At 44.9% G+C, this 21907-nt stretch overlaps 2 protein-coding genes across 3 annotated transcripts in view; one reads left to right on the forward strand and one right to left on the reverse strand.

The window, feature by feature from the left end:
* MOSMO (modulator of smoothened) overlaps window positions 1-1301 on the reverse strand; it is a 56023-nt gene extending 54722 nt beyond the window's left edge. The window contains exon 1 of the mRNA XM_065893591.1: window positions 1196-1301. Coding sequence (XP_065749663.1) covers window positions 1196-1301 — 106 coding nt within the window. The remainder of the gene's footprint in view (window positions 1-1195) is intronic.
* Window positions 1302-7238: 5937 nt separating this feature from the next.
* PDZD9 (PDZ domain containing 9) lies at window positions 7239-21046 on the forward strand. Of its 2 annotated transcripts, XM_065893567.1 has the most exons (4): window positions 7239-7269; window positions 9135-9314; window positions 15814-16003; window positions 20650-21046. In XM_065893567.1, the coding sequence occupies exons 1-4, from the start codon at window positions 7239-7241 to the stop codon at window positions 21044-21046; spliced, it is 798 nt and encodes a 265-aa protein (XP_065749639.1). The 2 variants fall into 2 exon arrangements, with proteins under 2 accessions (XP_065749639.1, XP_065749640.1); XM_065893568.1 differs by lacking the exon at window positions 9135-9314.
* The last annotated feature ends 861 nt before the right edge of the window (window positions 21047-21907 follow it).

Here is a 21907-nt window from a genome sequence, read left to right on the forward strand (position 1 = left end):
GGAGTCTGACATTCCCACCCCCCATTATTCCCTTCATCTGCACTGAACAAGCAGTTAGAAAACAAGCTCATTCCTTTATTCCCATCAGCTCTCCCTGCAGCTGTTACATTAATTAAAGGTTTGGTCTCACAGGTCTGGGTGAGTGTGAGTGAGTGAGTGTGTGTGTGGGAGGGTGGAGGGTGGCCCGAGCTGAGAAAAATCGTGCAAGGGCATTCACCTAGGATACCCTTCAGAAAGATGCCTGCCTCTTTCCTGAGGGCACCACCTTGTCTCTGCTGCCCACAGCTCCGTGGTGTTACAGCAGGCACTGCTACTGGGCTGCCTGCAACTCTAATGTGTTATTTAATTTTGAAACTACTATTAGGATCGCTAAAGCGTTTTGTGATGCTCCATAAAATGAAGTTTATTATTAAGGTTATTACAGCTCCGGGGCCTAAAATAAAGCAAAATTATAACCACACAGACGTCAAAGGGAAACTCGGAAGCCACATGCATCTCAAACACTGCCAAGTGAGCAGGGGCTGGGCGGGGGCGCGGGCAGGGGGCTCTCATCCGGCGCCCTCCACCGGCACCACTGCTCCCGGCACCATGAACCCGGCCCCGCCCGGACCTCTCCCCCGGACGCCGCTTCCTGGGGAGAGGTGGGGGGACGTCAGCGGTCGGACCCGACTCCTCTTGGTCTCTCATCGACCATCAGCTCTCGGGTGTCTCTCACACTCCATAGGCTGCCTCGCTCCCGGCCCCAGCCTCCCCGGCGGGTTTCTAATTCCTTCACAGTGCGCCTCAGTTTCCTCCCGTCTCCCACCATGACTTTTGTTTGTTTGTTTAAGTCCAGGACTAAGCTCGTTCCTCCACGGTCCCTCAGGTCGCCGGCTGTCTCCCCTCACTCTCCCTCCCCGGTCCAGGACCGCCAGCCCTGCCCAGGTCTCCTCGCCCTTCCGCCACTTAGCACTCAGCCTGGGGCGCAGCTCCCCTCCGCCCGGGGGTCCCGCTAGCGACCCGCGCGTCCCCTTCGCCATCCCCTCTGCCCCTCGGCCACCCGGCCCGGCAGCCCGGATCGCCTCTCCGCCCCCTTCTCCTCAGGCCGGCCTCCGCCTCGCACCCTCCAGCCCGGTCTTCTCCTCAGCCGGGTCTCCCTTCCCCTCCCTTCGCCCTCAGCCAGTCCTCCATCCGGCCCCGCGCGCCCGCCGCTCACCGGCGGACTCCCCGGTGTTGATCCAGTCCGGGTTGGCGATGCTGGCGATGGCGAAGATATCGGCGGCCAGAAAGAGACATCCTGAGATGATGGTCAGTTTATCCATCTCCCCGCCCCGCTCCCCCCACCCCCCGAGCCCCGGGCAGGCCGCGGCCTCACGCCTCCCGCCCCATGGGCCGCCGCCGGGGCCAGGAGACCCCGCGCCGCCGCCTCGTGCCCCCTCGGCCCCCGCGCGCCGCTCGCGCCCTCCGCGCGCCCGGGACCAGCAGCCGCGGCGCGGCCCGCACAGCCGGAACCGCCGCCCGCCCCGGAACTGCTCGGCCCGCCCGCCCCTCACCCGGAAGCAAAGCCGCGGCGCTGGCGAGGCCGACTCCGGGTCCCGGCCGGCGACGACCCTGTTCCGACCTCTCGGTCCTGCCCTGGCACGCGACCCGGACCCTCCGGCCCTCCCGCCTGGGGCCCCGCTCCGCCCGACTTCTCCTCGGCCGCCCGCCTCGCTGTCCTGGACAGGGCAGGAGCCGCCTGTCTTCAGCAGGAGGCGGCCCCGAGCCCGCGGAGGGAGTCGGTGACAACGCCTTGTCACCTTGTGTTACCATTGCCTCTGCCCTATCTGTCAGCCCCGGGACTGCGCCTTTTAGGAAATGGCTATGGGCACCTGCTGTGCGTCAGGCACTGTTGGTGTAGGTGCTGGGGCTGCTGGAGTGGACCTGAGAAAGTTTTCGTTCTCAGGAAGCTTACCTCCTGGTGGGGAAGAAACGGAAACTGTTAAAAACTGATCTTGAGAATAAAGATAATGTTAGGTGTTGATCTATTAATTAAGTTGGGGGTCGGTCTGATGGGGGGTTTAGGGGGCGGCGATGGTACATAGGATGGTCAGGGAAGGAAGGTTACACGGAGAACGCCAGGTTCATAAAAACCTCATCTATGAAGATCTGGGCAAGACTGTTCCAGACAGAGGGAAAAGGAAGTGCAAAGGACATTCGGGGAGCGGGCAAGGAAGAGGTTGGCCTGTTCAAGGAACCGCAATATATCCTGTGTGGCTGGAGAGTGGTAAGAAAAGACAGAGGTGGGCAGAGTCCAGATGTAGGACTTTAAGAGCCATGATAAAGAGTTTGGATTTTGTTCTAAATGTAACGGGAAGGCACCGGAGGGTTTAGAACCGGAGAGTGACAAGGGCTTATTTAATCTGTAAAGAGAGTGTCGACTGTAGGTGGGGAGGGGCAAGAATGAAAGCAGGGATACCAGTTAAGAAGCACAGTAGTCCAGGAGAGAGAGAAATGTAGCTTTAGCTAGGACGAGAGTAGTGAAGATAGGGGATGATGGGCAGATTGGATGTTTTGTAGGCAGAGGGAAGGACTTGCTGATAAACGGGGGAGGGGTTGAAAGAAAGAGAGGACTCAGGGCATGACTCCTAAATTTTTGGCCTGAGTAATGGGGTGTTTGATGATACTATTTATTGAGGTGGGATGTGGGGAGGGGCTTAGCTTGGATGGAGAATCAGAAAATAAACAAGACATTGGCATAATTTATTAGCAATACAGATGGTCTACCATATACAGTTTTGCTATCTAGTGGAGATTTCCTTTTCTTCCATGGCTCATGGACTAAACCACCATTAACCCTGACTTTGAGTCCAGCTCTTTCTTTCCCAGTTAGTTCCCCATGAGACGCTCATTTTCTCCATAAACGCCACCTAGGTCATCTCTAGAAAGACCTAGAAGATTGACATCTGTCTCTATTTTTGGAATGCCTACATGTCCACAGAACTCAGCAAGTTTCAAATTCCACCAATCCAACAGCCTTGCAGAAGTGCACAGAGTTATCAGTATCACCACATAGATTGGGCAAAGAAGTTTGATTGCTAGCCTGCAGACTTTCCTGTCCAAACATTGGTCTCTTGGGGGTGGGGGGGTAGTTTTTTATTATTATTATTAAACCATTAATTTTTCCTCTGCCACAGAAACTGATACAAGCTGATTTATATGTTCCAGGGATTTAGACATAATGAGTATCACATTACTGCAGGAGGTTTCACTGTTTATTGTTGTTTAAACACTGGAGAAGTTTGGTGGAGTCATATTCTTGGCTTCTTTCTGGTGTTTCTGTTGCCAAGTAATAGAAGAAACTCCAACTATACAGTCCTGAATTCTCAAATAATGTCCACTGATGTTCACTACTGGGCAGTTGATGAGAATCCTAGGGTGAAATGTTGGAACATTTACCTATTCTAACTCCAGCTAAGTGGAACTATGACTTGATTCTTGTGTTTAAACAATACAAGTATAAATCCCTCCTTCTACCCAGGCATCCCTTCCTGGTCCCTCCAGCCTTTGCCCCTCCACGAAATGTTCTGGATCTAAGATTAAAGCATAAAAACAACCAGTACACGGTTAAAAGGATTTAAAACATTTTTTTAACCAGGTTAATAGCTGCATATCACTACAGACAATAGTCACCTATCCCATTCCTTACCAACCAGGATGTGGGGTGGGTGGCATGGGTAGGACCAAATACTCTGTTTACAGATTTCCCATTAATCCCATTAATTTGGGGCTGTTTTTAGCCCCAAGTCTCATTCTTGCTTGCCAATGTACCTAGTGTTTCAAAGTCTCAAGTCTCTCAGGACAGGACAGATCAATTCTGTTCTCCTCTATATCTCAATCTAGATTTTAGTAGAGACAAACCCTAGGAGTTAGGGACAGGTGGCGTGATGGAGTAAAAAGAATACAGAACCATATTTTAGTCCCGCCTGTGCTACTGACTTGAACTTGGGAAAGTCATGTCACCTCTCGGCCTCTTTCCCCTATCTGACCAACAGACTCCCAGAGTCAGGCTTCAGTGATAGAACTTCCCCATCCTCTCACCCCTAAGCAAACCAGCTAGGCCTTTTCTATTCAGAGAGAGGATGAGCCATGAGGCTACTTAAGGCAGAAAAGCCTTGAGGACCCGGAAGAACATAGAAGGCCCCCAGGAGGGAGCTATGCTGGCAGCCTGAAGTCATAAATAGTCATTCTGTGGTTGTTAAAGGGCCGTGAACACAGCGTGCTTTATGGTGATGGATGGTAGGCTTCAGCCCAGCAGAGGCTGAATCCAAATGGGACCTCAGGGAAAGCTGTGGAGGGGAGTGTGCAATCACTCTTCTCTTTAAGGAGGATCTTTGACCTGACAGGATAGAGAACACACTACCTCCCTGGAGGTTAAGTTTACCATCCAGGCCAAGAATGTGGTGGATGCACCACATGTGTTCACCTGGTGTTTCTGGGACTAGACAAAACAAAAGAGCTAAATCCAGAGGTTAATAGTTTGTGCCTTGAGCTCAAGTCTCATTTAGTCTCATGGATTGGGTTCTGCTGGAGCTGACTTGGAGACAAGAGATTATTGTCTACTGTGCAGGAAGTTTATTAGGGTGTGCTCTTAGGATCGACTCCTGTGGGGGAAGGGAAGGAAGCAAGATTGGACAGAGGGAGCAGTTTGACTGTGGTGCAGTCACAGGAGGCTTTGGCAGAGCCCCGGGGGAGCTCTGAAGCTGGGATGGCTGTTCTGAGTTGTTCTGAGTTGGAGTAAAGGGGCCAACCAAGCCTTTGTATCTCTGCATGGACCAGTCATTGGATGTTAGTCATGGGGCATGACCTTGGGTAAGGCGGCTCTCCAGCCAAGGACAATTCCTTGAGAGAGCTGACAGCTGACAGCAGTCAACCTACAACCTCCCCAAGAGCTGGGGCCTAGGTTCTCCTGTCCTGAAAGGGGACTATGCATGACAGTGAGGCACTTGCAACAGTGCACCCATAGTGCTGCACAGATCCACTCGCTTCTGTTTCTATTCTGAAAGCAGCACCTTTAGGACCCTGGTGGACGTCTTTTCCTGTGGGAAACTTATAAGAGGAAAGTTAGTGGGACAAAGTATAGCTCTTGCTGTTGCTGCTGCTGCTGTAGCTCACCTTAAGGTGTAACTGACATACTCCTCATTTCCCTCCTCTCCTATCCATCCTAGATTCCTCTCACCCTCTGCTAGCACCTCTATACTTCTCAGGCTGTGGCTACTGTTTTTGTCCATTTACTGTAAAATAGGCCAAAGGAGAACTAAGAGACACCAGGTGGATCGTGTGGGTGCCACATCTTTCCATTTTACTACTCGTGAAAAACTGAACAATCTTAGTGCCTCCCTGTGCTGGAGGCTACGTATGCTTCTCTTCTACTGGGGATGGGGTCCTCATTATTACCTGGGCAGCAGATCCAGCTCCAAAATCCCATCTTAGCATCTACTCTTTCCTGTTGTCCCTGGCACAAGCTGTTGCAGGTTGGGTTCTCTAGGAAATACTCTTGAGTTGCAGAACATTTATTGAGGAGTGCTCTTGGGACCCACATCTGTGGAGGGAGAGAAGGAAGCAGGATCTGGCAGAGGGAGAAGTCGGGTTGCAGTGCAGCCATAGGAGGACCTCAGCAGACCCTTTAGGGAGCTCTGAAGCTGGGATGTCCCTCTAGAGTTGGGCTGAGAGAGCCAGGTTTTTTGCCTTGCATTCATCAGTCACTGGATGCTAGCTGCCCCGGGTAGGTGTGATGTTGGGCAAGGGGTTCTCTTCAGCTAGTGGCAGGTTTGGGGTGGAGGGAAAGGAATAGGTCCTTCAGTCTTGAAGGGGGAATCTGGGCAGCACAGCATCCATAACAGTCTGTATCCTTCAGCTCCACCAATCAGTGTGATCTTGGCATTCACGATAAAGAGCTTTCAGTCTGGGATGGAGGGAAGGTGGATGGACCCTGTGTGCCAGGCACTGATATGCTCCCCTCACAGAACCTTAAATGCTGATGTGCTTTATTCCTTCAAACTCTCACTGTTCTCTACCGATAGGAAAATGGAGGAAAAGGATGCATTTCATAATAGAATTAATTTCGTGTCTGGACCGAAGCCTTGCCAGACTGGAGGAGGAAACAGGCGATCTATCACAAGGCGCTACCTGCAGGAGATGCCTTGATGTTGAGAGTAACAGGGAATGGGATGACTCTTTGCATTTCCTCTGTCGCAGCCACTACAACACAAGATTTATCCAACCAGAAATCTGCCCTGGTTTATTGTCTGGGTAGAGCCACAGAAACAGCTGAATAAGCTGGGACCTCCCAGTTTACACCATGGAAATCTTTGCACACTAATAGGTGCTTGATTACTATTTGCTGAAGGCATGAACGCAAGAGGCTTTGCCTTTCCATTTCATCAGAGTGGGGATGACAATAGGACCTACTACATTACATTGTTTTCTATTTCTTCTAGAATTTATTTTTGATACTTCATACTTTCCTAAAATTGTCCACTCCATCTGCTTTTTAAATCTAAGTTCCAAGAGGATAGAGCCCTTGCTTGTTTTGTCTACTGTTGTGTCCCCAGCATCAGCAAAAACCACAGAGCGGGCTTCCAGTAAATATTTGCTGTATGAGTAAACGTGTCTGGGGGAGGAAGAATTATTTTGGAAAAAAAAAGAAGGAAGAATTAATTCCTCTCCTAATCGTGACTCATTTTTTTCAGGTCACCCTTGGCCTTTTCTTATTCAAAACATCCGTGAAAAAAGCGCAGTTCCAAAGCAGTTGGCGCGGTTGATATAACAGTATTTGAAAACACCATTATCGGGAGCGCAGCAGGGCATCTGTGCTCTTGTATGAACTAGCTATGATCTTCCTCCGTAGACCATTCACATCTTTGAGACACCCTGCTCTGGGCTTCCTCCACCGTCTCCATTTCCGTTTCCCAAGAATGGGTGAGGAACCCACTGAGCCAGGCACTGTGCTAGTCCGTAAAAGTTTTGTTTTTCTGCACCAAAATGTTCACATACTGCGTTTTCCAGGGTCCACTGGGGACCCTGTGGTGACCGCACTGCAGCGCAACGTCGGGGCAGCGTTGTCGCAGCGTCCCCTGGGGGCCAGCCCGAGATCTCCTCGCCGCCCGCGGTCGGCCCGCAGTGCGCCGGCTCCCGGAGGGTTCCAAACAGTTGGGAGTTGGACTGACTCCAGCTTCGGTTCCGGGAGACCCTCCTGATCGGCCTGCCGTCCCGGGGCCATGAAGAAGGCCGTCCACAAAAGCGTTAAGGGTAACTGGGTGATGTCCTAGGGACCAAGACTTCACTTTTCCTCCTCTGTAAAATGGGAAAGACACTCTTGGGCCTCTCACCATCATTTGTTTACCAAACTATAATTTACATACAGGAAGAGCCCACCCCCTTTTAGTGTACAGCTTTGTGAGTTTTGATAATCATATACCCACGTTTAACCACCACCACAATCAAGGTGTGGAGGTCTCACCACCCCCAAAATTACCTTGTGACGAAGCCCCTTTGCTGCCAGTGCCTTTCGCCACCCCAGTTCCTGACACTCCTGATTGTTTTCTACAGTTTTGCCCTTTCCATGGAGAATGTCACAAAAATGGAATCATATAGTATGGAGTCTTCTGAATCTGGCTTCTTTCACTTAACACTGCTGTCTTTTGAGACTGGGCTTCATAGTAGATTATATCATGAGCACTTTAATTTGCAAGCTGAGGTTGGAACTCAGACCCTGTCTATGATGCCAGTTCTCTGTTTGCTCAGGAGCCAGAGGCTCAAGGAGGGGATGACCTGTAATCCTGGAAAGTCTTGAAGATGGTAACTTCTTTATACTAGGTTACTTTATTTTCCAGACAGAGAGCATCTGTGGTTTGGGGGAGGGTGAGGTTGGAGATAGGCAAGGACACTTGCTTGGAGTCGAAAGGGCCATGAAACCTCCCAGCTCCCTGCAGCTGGAGATGTGGGAGCATGGGAAGCCCCTCCCCCAGGAGTGGGGAGGACTCCTGGGCCCCCCAAACACCACAGTCACATGGATTTGGCAAGGTAGCAGTTTGTCACTTCTCCTTAAGGGAAAGTGTTGTGTGTGTGAAATGCTGGAAGAGTGTGCTGAAAACAAGTTTCCCCAGAAGCTTCCTGTAGACTGAAAATGAGTCTCCTCAGAAGCTTCCTCTTGGGGGAAAATAACTTGTTGTTTTAAATCACTCCTCCATCTTCGAAACTTTTCTTGTGAGATTTAGTTTTGTAGAAAACATACTTCAACACCTCCCTACCCATTTTTCCTGGATTTTCCTCCCAAATGCTTTTGTTCTACTGTCCATTTCCACTGACATTGCTTGGGTGACACGCTCTGGGTGAATGCAGTAACTCTTTCATTTCTCACTTCCACTCTGGACTCCACAATCCATGTAAGAGCCAGAGGTTTTTGTTTGTGTGTTTCTTTGAAGGCAGACCTTAGCTTGTCCTGCTGAAATTGCTTCTAAGCTTTTCCAGTGAGGTAAACCTGCCAAGCAGCCTGTCTGCTCTGCCTTTGCCCCTCCTGCCTGCCCCCTACTGGTCTCCTTTATGTTCTTTCCTGTCTCAGAATCTTGATCTAATTTGCTCTCTCCCATCCTACTTTGCTTAAAGCTTTCCTGTTGGTCTTTTCGACCTCAATTCAGATTTTACCTCCTCTGTGAAGCCTTGACCCGCCTTCCTCACGGGAGACGTTAGCCTGTTGGTCACCCTCAGAGCTCTCTGAACTTTTCCTTCATAGCATGTGTCACAGTTTGTTGTTCTAAATATGTTTACATGATTCATTGATATTTGTCTCAGCCACTAGGCTAGAAGATCCATGAGGGCAAGAAACACTTAACGTTTCCTAGCACACTGCCCGTATCAATAACTATTTGTTAAGTGAATGGATAATAATAACTAACATTAATTAAATATTCAGTGTGCTAGGCACTGTGCAAAAGCCCTTTAACCTTCTCCTTTAATTTTCATAACAACCCTCTGAGTGGGCATTTTTATTATCATCACTTTACTGATGAGGAAACTAAGGAAGAGAGAGGTTGAGTAACTGCCCCAAGGGTCTGGCTTTCTACTGTCATGCTGATGTCTAGGTGAAGGACTAAAACAAATCTCTCCTTTTTTAGAAAGACAAATCGGCCTCAAGGTCAAGCCATCTGTACACAACTTGAGCAAAACTCAGCAGACCAGACTCACTGTGGGCAGCCTGGGATTAGGCCTGATCATCATCCAGCATGGGCCCTACCTTCAGATCACCCACCTCATTAAGAAGGGGTCTGCAGCCAGGGATGGAAAACTCCAGCCAGGTGACTGTGCTTTCCCCATGCCTCCCAAACACTCCACCGCTTTCTCTCTCCCATCTGCCTTCAGGGAGACTCAGGTTTCACTGTAACAATGATGACATTGTTTGAGAGCTTTCAATGGGCAGGCCAGTTGGTATTACTTGTATAACCTTCGCCGTTGGGCATTTTTATTCATTGAATTCTTACAATAACCCTCTAGGTAGGAGCTATTATCATCGCCCTTTTACAGGTGAGGAAACTGAGGCTCAGGGAGACCGAGTTCCTTGTCGAGGTTCACCCCCATCTAGCAGGTGGGATTCATATACAGGCACAGCGTCACTCCAGCGTTTATGGCTCTCTGTGGATAAAGCTTTCTTCTCTTGTAGGCAGTATTAATCATCATTAACATTTAGAAGCATGATCTTATTTCACCTTTCTGGCAATCCCTGAGGTAGATTCTACATTAAAAAAATTTTTTTTTAATAGACCTTTATTAGAGTATAATTGCTTCACAGTACTGTGTTAGTTTCTGTTGAATCAGCCATATGCATACATATATCCCCATATCCACTCCCTCTTGAGTCTCCCTCCCATCCTCCATTTCCCACCCCTCTAGGTCATTGCAAAGCACTGAGCCGGTCTCCCTGTGCTATGCTGCTGCTTCCCACCAGCCAACTATTTTACATTCAGTAGTGCCTATATGTCAATGCTACTCTCACTTCACCCCAGCTTCGCCCTCCCACCCCATGTCCTCAAGTCCATTTTCTATGTCTATCTCTTTATTCCTGCCCTGCAACTAGGTTCATGAGTACCATTTTTTTTTTTTTTTTAGATTTCATATATACGCATTAGCATATGGTATTTGTTTTTCTCTTTCTGACTTACTTCACTCTGTATGACAGACTCTAGGTCCATCCACCTCACCGCAAATAACTCAGTTTTGTTTCTTTTTATGGCTGAGTGATACTCCACCGCATATATGTGCCACATCTTCCTTATGCATTCATCTGTCGATGGACATTTAGGCTGTTCCATGTCCTGGCTATTGTAAACAGTGCTGCAATGAACATTGTGGTACATGTCTCTTTTTGAATTATGGTTTTCTCAGGGTATATGCCCCGTACTGGGATTGCTGGGTCATATGGTAATTAGTTCTCTTTTTAGTTTTCTAAGGAATCTCCATACTGTTCTCCATAGTGGTTGTATCAATTTACATTCCCACCAACAGTGCAAGAGGGTTCCCCTTTCACCACACCCTTTCCAGCATTTATTGTTTCTAGATTTTTTGATAATGGCCATTCTGACCGGCATGAGGTGATACCTCATCATAGTTTTGATTTGCATTTCTCTAATAATTAGTGATGTTGACCATCTTTTCATGTGCCTCTTGGCCATCTGTATGTCTTCCTTGGTGAAATGTCTATTTAGGTCTTCTGACCATTTTTTAACTGGATTGTTTGTTTTTTTGCTATTGAGCTCCACGAGCTGTTTGTATATTTTGGAGATTAATCCTTTGTCGGTTGTTTCAGTTGCAAATATTTTCTCCCATTCTGAGGGTTGTCTTTTTGCCTTGCTTATGGTTTCCTTTGCTGTGCAAAAGCTTTTAAGTTTAATTAAGTCCCATTTGTTTATTTTTGTTTTTATTTCCATTACTCTAGGAGGTGGGTCAAAAAAGATCTTGCTGTGGTTTATGTCAGAGAGTGTTTTTCCTATGTTTTCCTCTAAGAGTTTTATCGTGTCTGGTCTTACATTTAAGTCTTTAATCCATTTGGAGTTTATTTTTATGTATGGTGTTAGGTAGTGTTCTAATTTTATTCTTTTACATGTAGCTGTCCAGTTTTCCCAGCACCACTTATTGAAGAGGCTTTTCTCCATTGTATATTCTTGCCTCCTTTGTCATAAATTAGGTGCCCATATGTGCATGGGTTTATCTCTGGGCATTCTATCTTGTACCATTGATCTAGATTTCTGTTTTTGTGCCAGTACCATACTGTCTTGATTACTGTAGCTTTGTCGTATAGTTTGAAGTCAGGGAGCCCGATTCCTCCAACTCTGTTTTTCTTTTTCAAGATTGCTTTGGCTGTTTGGGGTCGTTTGTGTTTCCACACGAATTGTAAAATTCCATATGAATTTTTTGTCCTAATTCTGTGAAGAATGCCATTGATAGTTTGATAGGGATTGCATGGAATCTGTAGATTGCTTTGGGTAGTATAGTCATTTTCACAATATTGATTCGTCCAATCCAAGAACATGGTATATTTCTCCATCTGTCTATGTCATCTTTGATTTGTTTCATGATTGTCTTATAGTTTTCTGAGTACAGGTCTTTTGCCTCCTTAGGTAGGTTTATTCTTAGGTATTTTATTCTTTTTGTTGCAGTGGTAAATGGGAGTGTTTCCTTAATTTCTCTTTCTGATTTTTCGTTGTTGGTGTATAGGAATGCCAGAGATTTCTGTGCATTAATTTTGTATCCTGCGACCTTACCAAATTCCTTGATTAGATTCTACATTAAACCACCTTACAGAGAAGGAATCAGATATTTAGTAACTTGTACCTTGTCACACCAAGGAGTGGGGATTTGAACCCTCTCTGTTACACTCTTTGTCAGTACTGCCCTGCTTCTCTTGGCTTTGGGTGAATGAATTTTCCATCCAATTCAAGACATTTTCCCAGTGCCTACTCTGGGCCTGGTGCTGTGCTCAGGAGTCAGGGATGCACAATGGGATGGTAAGGTGGTGGGAAGGAAAGACCATTCAGTGGGAGCTGGCCTGAATTCAGGCCCAGGCTCTGCCACTTTCTAGTTCTGTGACCTTGGGCAAAATCCATTAACTTTTCTGGCCTTAGTCACCTCATCTCTAAATTGGGATAATACCACCTTTGTCAGAAGTTGCTAGGATTTGATGAGATAATCTTTATGAAAGTGCTTTGAGGACTACAGTGCTATGGAAATACTGGCAGTCATTTCTCTTAGGCTGTTCTTACTTAGAGATTCTTTAGATTGGTATCTTTTTCGTTGTTGTTTTTAACCACAAATGATTGTGGTACAGGAGCCCCCAGTGGATTAAACCACTGGTTTGCAACTCTGGTTACCTATTAGAATCGCCTGGAGACCTTTTTAAAGCAAAAATGCCTTGGCCCCATGTCCCCAGAGGTTCTGATTCAATTGGTTTGGCTTTGGGGATAGGGCAGTTCATGGTTTAAAAGCTCCTCAGGTGATTCTAATTGCAGCTAGGGTTAGAAGCAGTGGATTAAAGAATTAAGTAGATCAATGAGGCTATTACAAAAGTTTACCTCATCTTAAAATCCAAAGCACTTTCTCCACATAGAAAATGGTGCTGGGGAACAAACTGACAGAAAGAGAGTTCTGGACGCTCCAGACCAAAAGAGCTCTAGGCCAGGTCCCATGGGCCTTTTCTGCTTGTTCTCCTTAGCTTCTCTGGGGTCAGGGGACAGATGCTGGTTGACAACCAGAGTGCACACTCACTAGAGTGGGACAGGAGTATGCTTTCATGCACATGAAACAGGATCTCCTGGTGGGGCTACAGTTAGTGGGCTCCTGGAGGTCAGAGGCAGTCTTGAAATCACCTTTTAAATCCACAACTTACCTACAGCACTGGCACATTAATTATGTCTGTGTTTGATAAGTGAATAGCAAGTAAGTATTTGTCCTAGGCATTTTGCAAGGTGTTTCCACATCTATTATCTCATTTAATCTTTGCAACACTCCTGGAAGGTAGATAACAAAACATAGAGCCTTAGAGAGATGAAGTAATTTGTTCAATACAGAGCTAAGTGGGTGGTCAGAGCTGAGACTTGAAACCATATCTGCTTAGAAAGTCCATACCTTTGACTAGAAAAGAGATTTCAATAGAGAATAAGTCCAGGGCCCCAAATCTCTTCATGACAAGTCAGCCACTTCTCTTCAAGGTCTAGGTTTCAAAGACTCTGTAACTCAGTCCTTTTGACAATGATTATGAGATTCTGAGAGGTGATGAACCTGATGTTTTTTTGACCCCATTACCTCCCAGCCCCATTATTTCTCATTCATGTGCTTTGAATTTCTCTCTTTTTGGTGTTTAATAATAGGGCTTCATCTTGATTTCCTAATTAGTTTATTCTGGCTAAACTTTAAAATCCTTTTGGCTAGTATAGCTTTAGCAAACTCTGATATCCAGAGTCTTAAGAAATTAATATAGCTTTTTCTCCCTTTTCTCGGAGAAATTAATATAGCTTTGAAGGTAAATACAAGTCATGCACTGGTCACCACCCTTACTAGGCCACATTCATTCAATAAGCCTTTCCTGAATGCCTGCTCTGTGTAGGCATCCTGCTAGGCGCTGTGGTATAATGATGAGCCAGACATACATGGTCTCTAACCACACAGAGCTTATGGAATTTACAGCCTAGTTTGTAGAGATGGTAGTGGCTTGGCTGCTGCAAAGTTGATTAAATATAGGTAATCAAGACAGTTTATATAATGTAGCTCCTATAGCCCATTAAATCAGAAAGAAAATGTATAATGTTGATATTCATAAATACTAAATTGGTGTTTCTTTATGAAAGGCAACATTAATGTCTATTGCCAGAGTACTCACATTCACACAAAGATATGTCTGGTTTACAGCCAGGACGGTCAGGGAATTAAGCTGTTTATTTTCTGCCCTCATGATAAAAGTCACCCTTTAACAACATAAGCAGAATGACAAGCCATAAACACTCCTTTTTTTTTTTTTTCTTTTTTTTTTTTTTAAGATTTATTATTTATATTTGCCTGCGACACGTGGGATCTTAGTTCCCCGACCAGGGCTCGAACCCACGTCCCCCGCATCCATCGTAAGGCAGATTCTTTACCCCTGGACCACCAGGGAAGGCCCCCATAAACACTCCTTTTAAGATTAGGCAAGTAAGCTCATCCAGTGAGGTTTTCTTCCTCCCCCCACCATTTTAATTAACCTCCATAGGGTGAACAGTTTTAGATCACACAATCTGCAGGTTGCCGGCAGAAGCCCTGTTGCATTCTGAAGTTAGCCCCAGCTATTTTTTAAAGACCAAAGTAGAAGGTTTTCTTCACCCTTCTAAGTATTCTTTAATACTGTGAACTTTCGTTTCTGATAGGATCTAGCACTATGGAAATTTGTCCTTGGCATTCCTTGGAGGCTTCCTTTGGGATCAGCATAATTCCCAATTATAGCACAGTGGGGAGTAGTATCAGAGAATGTACTTCATCTTGACTTTTCTCCTCTGAGGTTAGGCTTCAGCTGTCTTTGAGGTTGATTGAGGGGTCTCTAGCTTCCCATGCACAGAGAGGTGAACATATCCTTTGGGACTCATTGGGGTCACTTTATCCGATGTTAGCTATAAGGTATCCATGACCATTTGGCAGGATGTTGGCAAGAGCTGATGACTAAGATTTTACCCAATGTGAGTCTGTCTGTCCTTAAAAAGCAATTTCCCTGTTCCTTCCTCTCTTGCTGAATGCCCTTGTAGTAGTCAGAGGTCTTCAATGCAAGTAATAGAAAAGTTCTGTTAAGGCATTGGATTTAGAACACTGAGTCTGACAGAATTGCCAGAAAGCCTGGAGAACCAGGTTTGGAAAATGGTGAGAGAACAAAGGGCCATGGAAACTGGGTGCTCCTGTCACATCTCTGCATCTCCTGCTCCAGGTTCAGTGACCCAGGGAGACTGACAAATAACTGGACCTAGTTTACATGTTCATGCCCTAGCTGCTGCGTACAAGTGAATAACTGGTCTTTTAAACATCCAGTTTGGAGATCCAGGAGCTTGCTGTCAAGATGTGGTTCTCTTCCTATCTGCTGGGGGCTCAGGAGCTCCATGGTTGGCCATCACCCTCCCCTGTCTGTTCAGCACTGTGCTATGGTAGGGGACCTAGCTGTCAAATCCCTTTGAGCTGACATACTCTCTGTATACATAGCTTAAACTTAATTAAAGCATGCTAATTGTCCAGTGTTTCATGTAGAATTACTTGCTCAACGAATACTATGTAAGGGCAAACATTAAACTGAAAGGCTTGATGTTTAATATGACCTGCTTACCGTGGAGGGCATTGGAAATGGCCAGGCAGGTATAATAGAAAGGTCATTTATTCACTTAGTGTTAAGTGGTTTTTTCTTTAATAGTAATAGCCAGTTTATTTTACTTGAAACACATTTTTAGAATCCTAAAGGATGATTCAGATTATAAATGGTTTTTAGCCTCTGTCACACCAAGGACTTTAGAAATGTAAAAATGTGCTACAGTATCTACCACCACACTATTAAAAAAACATCTTGCATGTATTCTTCATTATTCAGAGGATACTTATGTCACTAAGAGGGTCATTTTTATTAAATAAAGGCTGAAGCCTGGCTTTGGTTCAAAATGAACCAACAATACGAACCCATAAAATGAAATACCTCACCCCCCAAAAAAAAAAAAAAGAAAAACATCGCACAATAAAGCCAGAAATGGTATGTCCTTTTAAACCATTATCTTAATTTTACTGATTTTTTTTTTCCCTTTCCAGGTGATGTTTTGATTACTGTTGGCAATGCCAATGTGTTAGGATATACTCTTCGAGAATTTTTAAAGCTTTTGCAACATATCACCGTAGGAACAGTGCTACAAATCAAGGTTTACCGAAATTTTATTGACATACCCCAAGAATGGCAAGAAATATATGATTTAATCCCTGAGACCAAATTCCCAATTACACGGTAAGTAGTTAAGTTTAGGAAATCTTTGTTATACTACAGAATTCCCCAGGGTCTATGAAGTAGAGTCTTAGTTTAATGTGAGAACTATCAGTTGGACCATGTAGGAGGGATTGATGACACTGCCACAATTTAGTGGGTTTCTAAGTCCTTTTGCAAAGTACAATCTGTAGGACCTAATATGAGGCAGAATGATAAAGGCAAGAGCCTTGGACATGGAGTTTAAAAAAAGACCAAACTATCCAATGGCAACTCCACCTCCAAACCTACATACGTGACTCTGCCTTTTCCAAAGTTAGCCCTTAAACATGTGCTGTGAATCCCATTTCCTCATTTGTCTCCAGCATATTCAACTTCTCTCTCTGGATCCTTCCCAATAACATTTAAGCCCTTTTAAAACCTCTACCATCTTAGCAAACCCCACCTAATTCCACTCTCCTCTCCTTTCCCTTCCAGCCACTGCCCTGTCCCTTGACTCCAAACCCATTGAAAGAGCTGTATTAGACTTTGCCATTTCCTCAGGAGACACCATTTCCCCCCTCAGTGCAGGCCTTGGCTGAGTCCTTTTTCCCAGGGTCACCTACAACCTTCATGCTGCTGATTTCAGTGGGCTCTTCTCAGTCTTTATTTTGCTTGGCTTCTGAACAGCATTAGACACTGTACACTCAACTCTGGTTGAAACATCATTTTCCCCAGACTTCTGGGATACCATACTCCCATGATGTTCCTATTTCCTCTAGTCACTTCCTCTTGATCTCCTTTTACCCAACCTTGGAGTTCCTCAAGGTTTAATCTTTGGCTTTCTTCTCTCAATCTCCTAAGCAAACTCCTTGATTTCTCTAAAAATAGAACTACCATATGACCCAGCAATCCCACTACTGGGCATATACCCTGAAAAACCATAATTCAAAACGAGACATGTACCACAATGTTCACTGCAGCAACCTAAGTGTCCATCGACAGATGAATGGATAGAGAAGATGTGGCACATGTATACAATGGAATATTACTCAGCCATAAAAAGAAACGAAATTGAGTTATTTGTAGTGAGGTGGCTGGACCTAGAGACTGTCATACAGAGTGAATAAGTCAGAAAGAGAAAAACAAATACCGTATGCTAACACATATATATGGAATCTAAAAAAAAATTGGTTCTGAAGAACCTAGGGGCAGGACAGGAATAAAGATGCAGATGTAGAGAATGGACTTGAGGACACGGGGAGGGGGAAGGGTAAGCTGGAATGAAGTGAGAGAGTGGCATGGACATATATACACTACCAAATGTAAAACAGATAGCTAGTGGGAAGCAGCCGCATGGCATAGGGAGATCATCTCGGTGCTTTGTGACCACCTAGAGGGGTGGGATAGGGAGGGTGGGAGGGAGATGCAAGAGGGAGGAGATCTGGGGATATATGTATATGTATAGCTGATTCACTTTGTTATAAAGCAGAAACTAACACAACATTGTAAAGCAATTATACTCCAATAAAGATGTTTAAAAAAAACTTGATTTCTGTGGTTTCTATTAGTATCCATAAATTAATAATTTTCAAATTGTATTGTCTCCAAACTTGTATAAATATCCACTTGATATCTGCATTTGTATGTATCATAAACCCCTCAAACTCATTATGCCTAAAATCAAAAGCCAGCTTGCCACTGTCCTAGTGGAAGAACACTCACATAGTCAAACAAGTCAGAAATTTATGGGTTGTGCTTGATTTCTCCATCTCTCCTTTTCTTTAAGTGACAAATTCAGTGCTCTGATGCAAGAGTGGTCCTTATTAATTCTGACCAGATTACTGACCACTAGTTGCTACAGCTGTGCACCTTTGCTTATTGGGATGGGCTCAAAGAAATATGGCTAGGGACTTTACTAAGACTAAAAAATGGCCCATATTCCATAGACATTACTTTAGAGTCCAACTTGTGGCCCTAGGAACTGATATGGCCAGCAGATGTGCTTTGCTTGTCTTCCTCAGTGTTTTAAACACTGTAGAGAGAAAGGAGGATACATAGGGGGTGCTTTTCCAGGGGGCAGTAATACGCTATTTCTTGACCTGGGCAGTAGCTACCAAGGTATTTATAATTTTTTTCATTCAACTTTTTTGCATTTTTCTGTGTATTTCAAAAAAATTTTTTTTTTTTTTGTGGTACGCGGGCCTCTTACTGCCGTGGCCTCTCCCGTTGTGGAGCACAGGCCCCGGACGCGCAGGCTCAGCGGCCATGGCTCACGGGCCCAGCCGCTCCGTGGCATGTGGGATCTTCCCGGACCGGGGCATGAACCCGTGTCCTCTGCATTGGCAGGTGGACTCTCAACCACTGCGCCACCAGGGAAGCCCTCAAAAAAGTTTTTAATGAAAAAATATTTGAATCGGTAAATTTACAAATCTAAGATTTCGTGCAAAGAGTCTTTATCTCTGGTTTCTCCTGAAAAAACTAGAAGATGGGCTTGCATTCCCACACGGTGACAGTGGACTAGAGCTGGGCAGTTGTCCCCTTCAGATGAGGTACAGATTGGGGAAAAAATTCGCAATAACTAAGCCAATCCTGATTTGATTAAAAATCATTAATGATAATAGTGATAACTGCTTACTATGTGGTGGGCACTGCTTTACAAGCATTATACCATTTAATCCTCATGCCAATTCTTTTTATTTATCCTCATTTTATAGATAAGAAAACTGAAGGCAATAGAGTGTATAAACTTGCCAGAGGCCACAGGGCTAAGTGGTATATGACTGTCTCTAGAGCAGCAATGTCCAATAAGAACTTTCTGTGATAGTGGAAATGTTCTGTATCTGCGTTATCCCATGTGGTAGCCACTAGCCACAGGTGGCTACTAACCCCTGAAATGTGAAGATTTGTAACTGAGGAATTTTAAATTTTATTCAAGTTTAACCAGTTTAAATTTAGCAGCCACACGTAGCTGGTAGACCTTGTATTGGGGAGTTCAGCTCCCGAACCTGAGCTCTTAACCATTTGCTTATAGAACAACTACATTCTAAGCAGAGTTTGAGATTCAGAATACTAAAAATCTAAGGATGGCAGATTGACCATTCAAAAGCAAACACAGAACAGCACAACTTAAGTATGAGGCTAAAATCCACAAACTTAGGAACAATATCAATCATGTTCTGAATCCCTTTCTTAATTAAGCAAAGTGCTTATAGCTAAGGCATTTTAGCATCTTCTGTGGAAGAGGGCGGGGAAGGGGCAGAAGTGGAAGGAAAAGGCTTATTTGGTATGACTTCCTTCAGGAGCAAACAGCACTGTGTGCACAACAGAGAGAATACTCCATATGATGCTCTGGGCAGGCCTAGTCGTATAGAAACTGCTTCCAGCTAACCCTGACCTCTGCTGGCTTGTGGCGTCACTATCTAATGCAGTTCAATAAGAACCGGGCTCTGCCGCCTGTCCTTGATGGTTATCTAACACAGTTACAAAGGATGTCCTTTGCACTCTGAAGGCAAACTGTTCTAGTCCTGAGATCTGAATCTCCTTGCACAGCACTAAATCAAGGATTAAAAGAAAATAGTACAATTAAAACTAGTGGCCCTTTGTAAAATTGACTCCATACCAACTGTCACTTCCAGAAGAGATAAACTTTAGGAAAAGCTTCAAAAGCTTAGGAGCAAATAAAACAGGCAGGCCTCCAAGGATGTTAGTGAAAACACCAGTAAGTCTGATAGCTTGGAGGGACTGGTGTAGGGAAGAAATCTATTTCCTATTAGCAGCACAGAAAGTAACAGAGAAAGTAACCGAGGTTCATAATTACAAAGGTCTGGTTTTGGATCTGCTGGCAAATCCAACACCAGAATGAGAGGTAGCAGGTAACAGACAGCATTTGCTCAGAAAAATAATAGCAGGCACACGTGCTGCCATTAGAAAAGTTCAAGAAACCTGCTGTTGGCAAATTACAAAAAAAAAGTCTTTATAAGGTTTTGGATGGCAACAGCGAGGTGGAATAGTGAATGATGAGACATCTGGATAGAAGGGTATTCTACAGATCCACATATGTAAACCCAAATGAGAAGCAAAGAATGATGCTCAGGGGAGGAAAGAAAAAGACTCAGATTAGCATGTTGAAGATCTTTGAGGGCCATTATTTCTGGATGCCCCCTTGGAAATCAGTAATATTCTGTTATTGCTGACCCCACGTGACCCATGAAAACTGAGTTCTGTGGAGGAGATGGCCACATTGACCTGTCATTCTGTGTGAAGTGAAATTAACCCACCGTTAAGGCCTGCTAATATTCTGGTCAATAGTCTGGCTTAAGTCTGTGCAAAGCTTTTTAAAGTAATGTGATATAATTTAGGGCAGAATTTGATTTCCATTTAGGAATGGAAAATTTAAAGGTAATTTTTTTTTTGGCCACATCTCGTGGCTTGTGGGATCTTAGTTCCCCTACCAGGGATTGAACCTGTGTCCTCGGCAGTGAAAGCTCAAGCCCTAACCACTGGACTGCCAGGGAATTCCCTACAGGTAATTTTAAAAAGAGAAAATTTTCAATAACACAGAAAGGTAGTGTTAAAGCTAAATTGTATTCTTTCTTTTACGAACCAAAGCAGGTTGTAAGAATCTCTTAGGTGATAATGAATGTGTAGACATTAAGAATCCATTTCATTCACTATTATTCTCATTTCAGCACCACAAAGAAAACTGAGGAGGCAAAAGATGACTCTTTCACAAGCAGTGATGACGATGAAGATGCAGTTTTAGATAAAAGACTTAAGTACTATAAATACCCACGGTCCACTGGGCATTACCCTGCCAGGAGACCGATGTCTATCTCCAGAGAATGGCATGGATATAAAAAGAAGAACTGTACTTTTAGTGTAGGAAAAGACAGTAACTGTGATGTGATGATTCACAGAGACCACAAGAAAGAAGTGAGTGCCCCTTCTCCATACTGGACAATGGTGAAGCAAGACGACAAAAGCTCCTCCTCCTCCTCGGCCTCCTCTACCTCAGATGCATTTTGGCTCGAAGACTATGCCCATGCTGAAAAGGGCAAGAGTGAACCTGTATCAAAAGTTGGTTAGGAGGCGACTTCCCTGGCCCCTTTCTCTCGGACCAATGAACCTTGCCCGGGAGCGTTCCCAAATAAAGCTTGCTTAAGTTCAAAAAAAAAAAAAAAAAAAAAAAAAAAAATTGGTTGGGCAGCAGTTTGCAAATCTGTGACCACAGATTTGTCTTGAAAACATTTGTCTTGAAATGGCCACATTTCATTTGTCTTGAAAACACCCATTTTTTGTGCACTGCCATGTATACGTTTGCTATACTTACAGGAATATGTACAGACTTAACATTTCTCTTTCACGAGTGTGTTGTAAAGCCATTAGAGACCTTCTTCAGTGTGATATCCAAAGATTTCCTTGGGGTTTCACAGGCCTCACAATTATTCAGATCCTTAGGACCCTCCTTTCTGAGAAGAATGTCTCATCATTTAGAAAATGCAGCAGAGGAACCCAATATCAGAATGTGTAAACACAGTAGAGAATTTTACTCTTCAAGTATCACATTTTACTTTAGTTTCTCGTTTGTAAACTTCAAGTGCCCTACTTAAAATGAGATTTTTGCCTAGTTGTTCACACTAGTTTTTTCCCCCCTTTTCAGCCCCACTTTTACCTTTTTTTAAAAAATATTTATTTATTTGGCTGCACCGGGTCTTAGTTGTGGCATGTGGGATCTTTCATTGTGGCGTGCAGGCTCAGCAGTTGTGGCACAAGGGCTCTCTAGTTGTGGCACATGGGCCCTTGAGCGCTCGGGCTTAGTTGCCGCACAGCATGTGGGATCTTAGTTCCCCGACCAGGGATCCAACCCGTGTCCCCTGCACTGGAAGGTGGATTCTTAACCACTGGACCACCAGGGAAGTCCCCCTACTGTTACTTTGAATGTTGGGT

The sequence above is a fragment of the Phocoena phocoena genome, chromosome 15 (assembly GCF_963924675.1).
Source record: "Phocoena phocoena chromosome 15, mPhoPho1.1, whole genome shotgun sequence".
Lineage (NCBI taxonomy): Eukaryota > Metazoa > Chordata > Mammalia > Artiodactyla > Phocoenidae > Phocoena > Phocoena phocoena.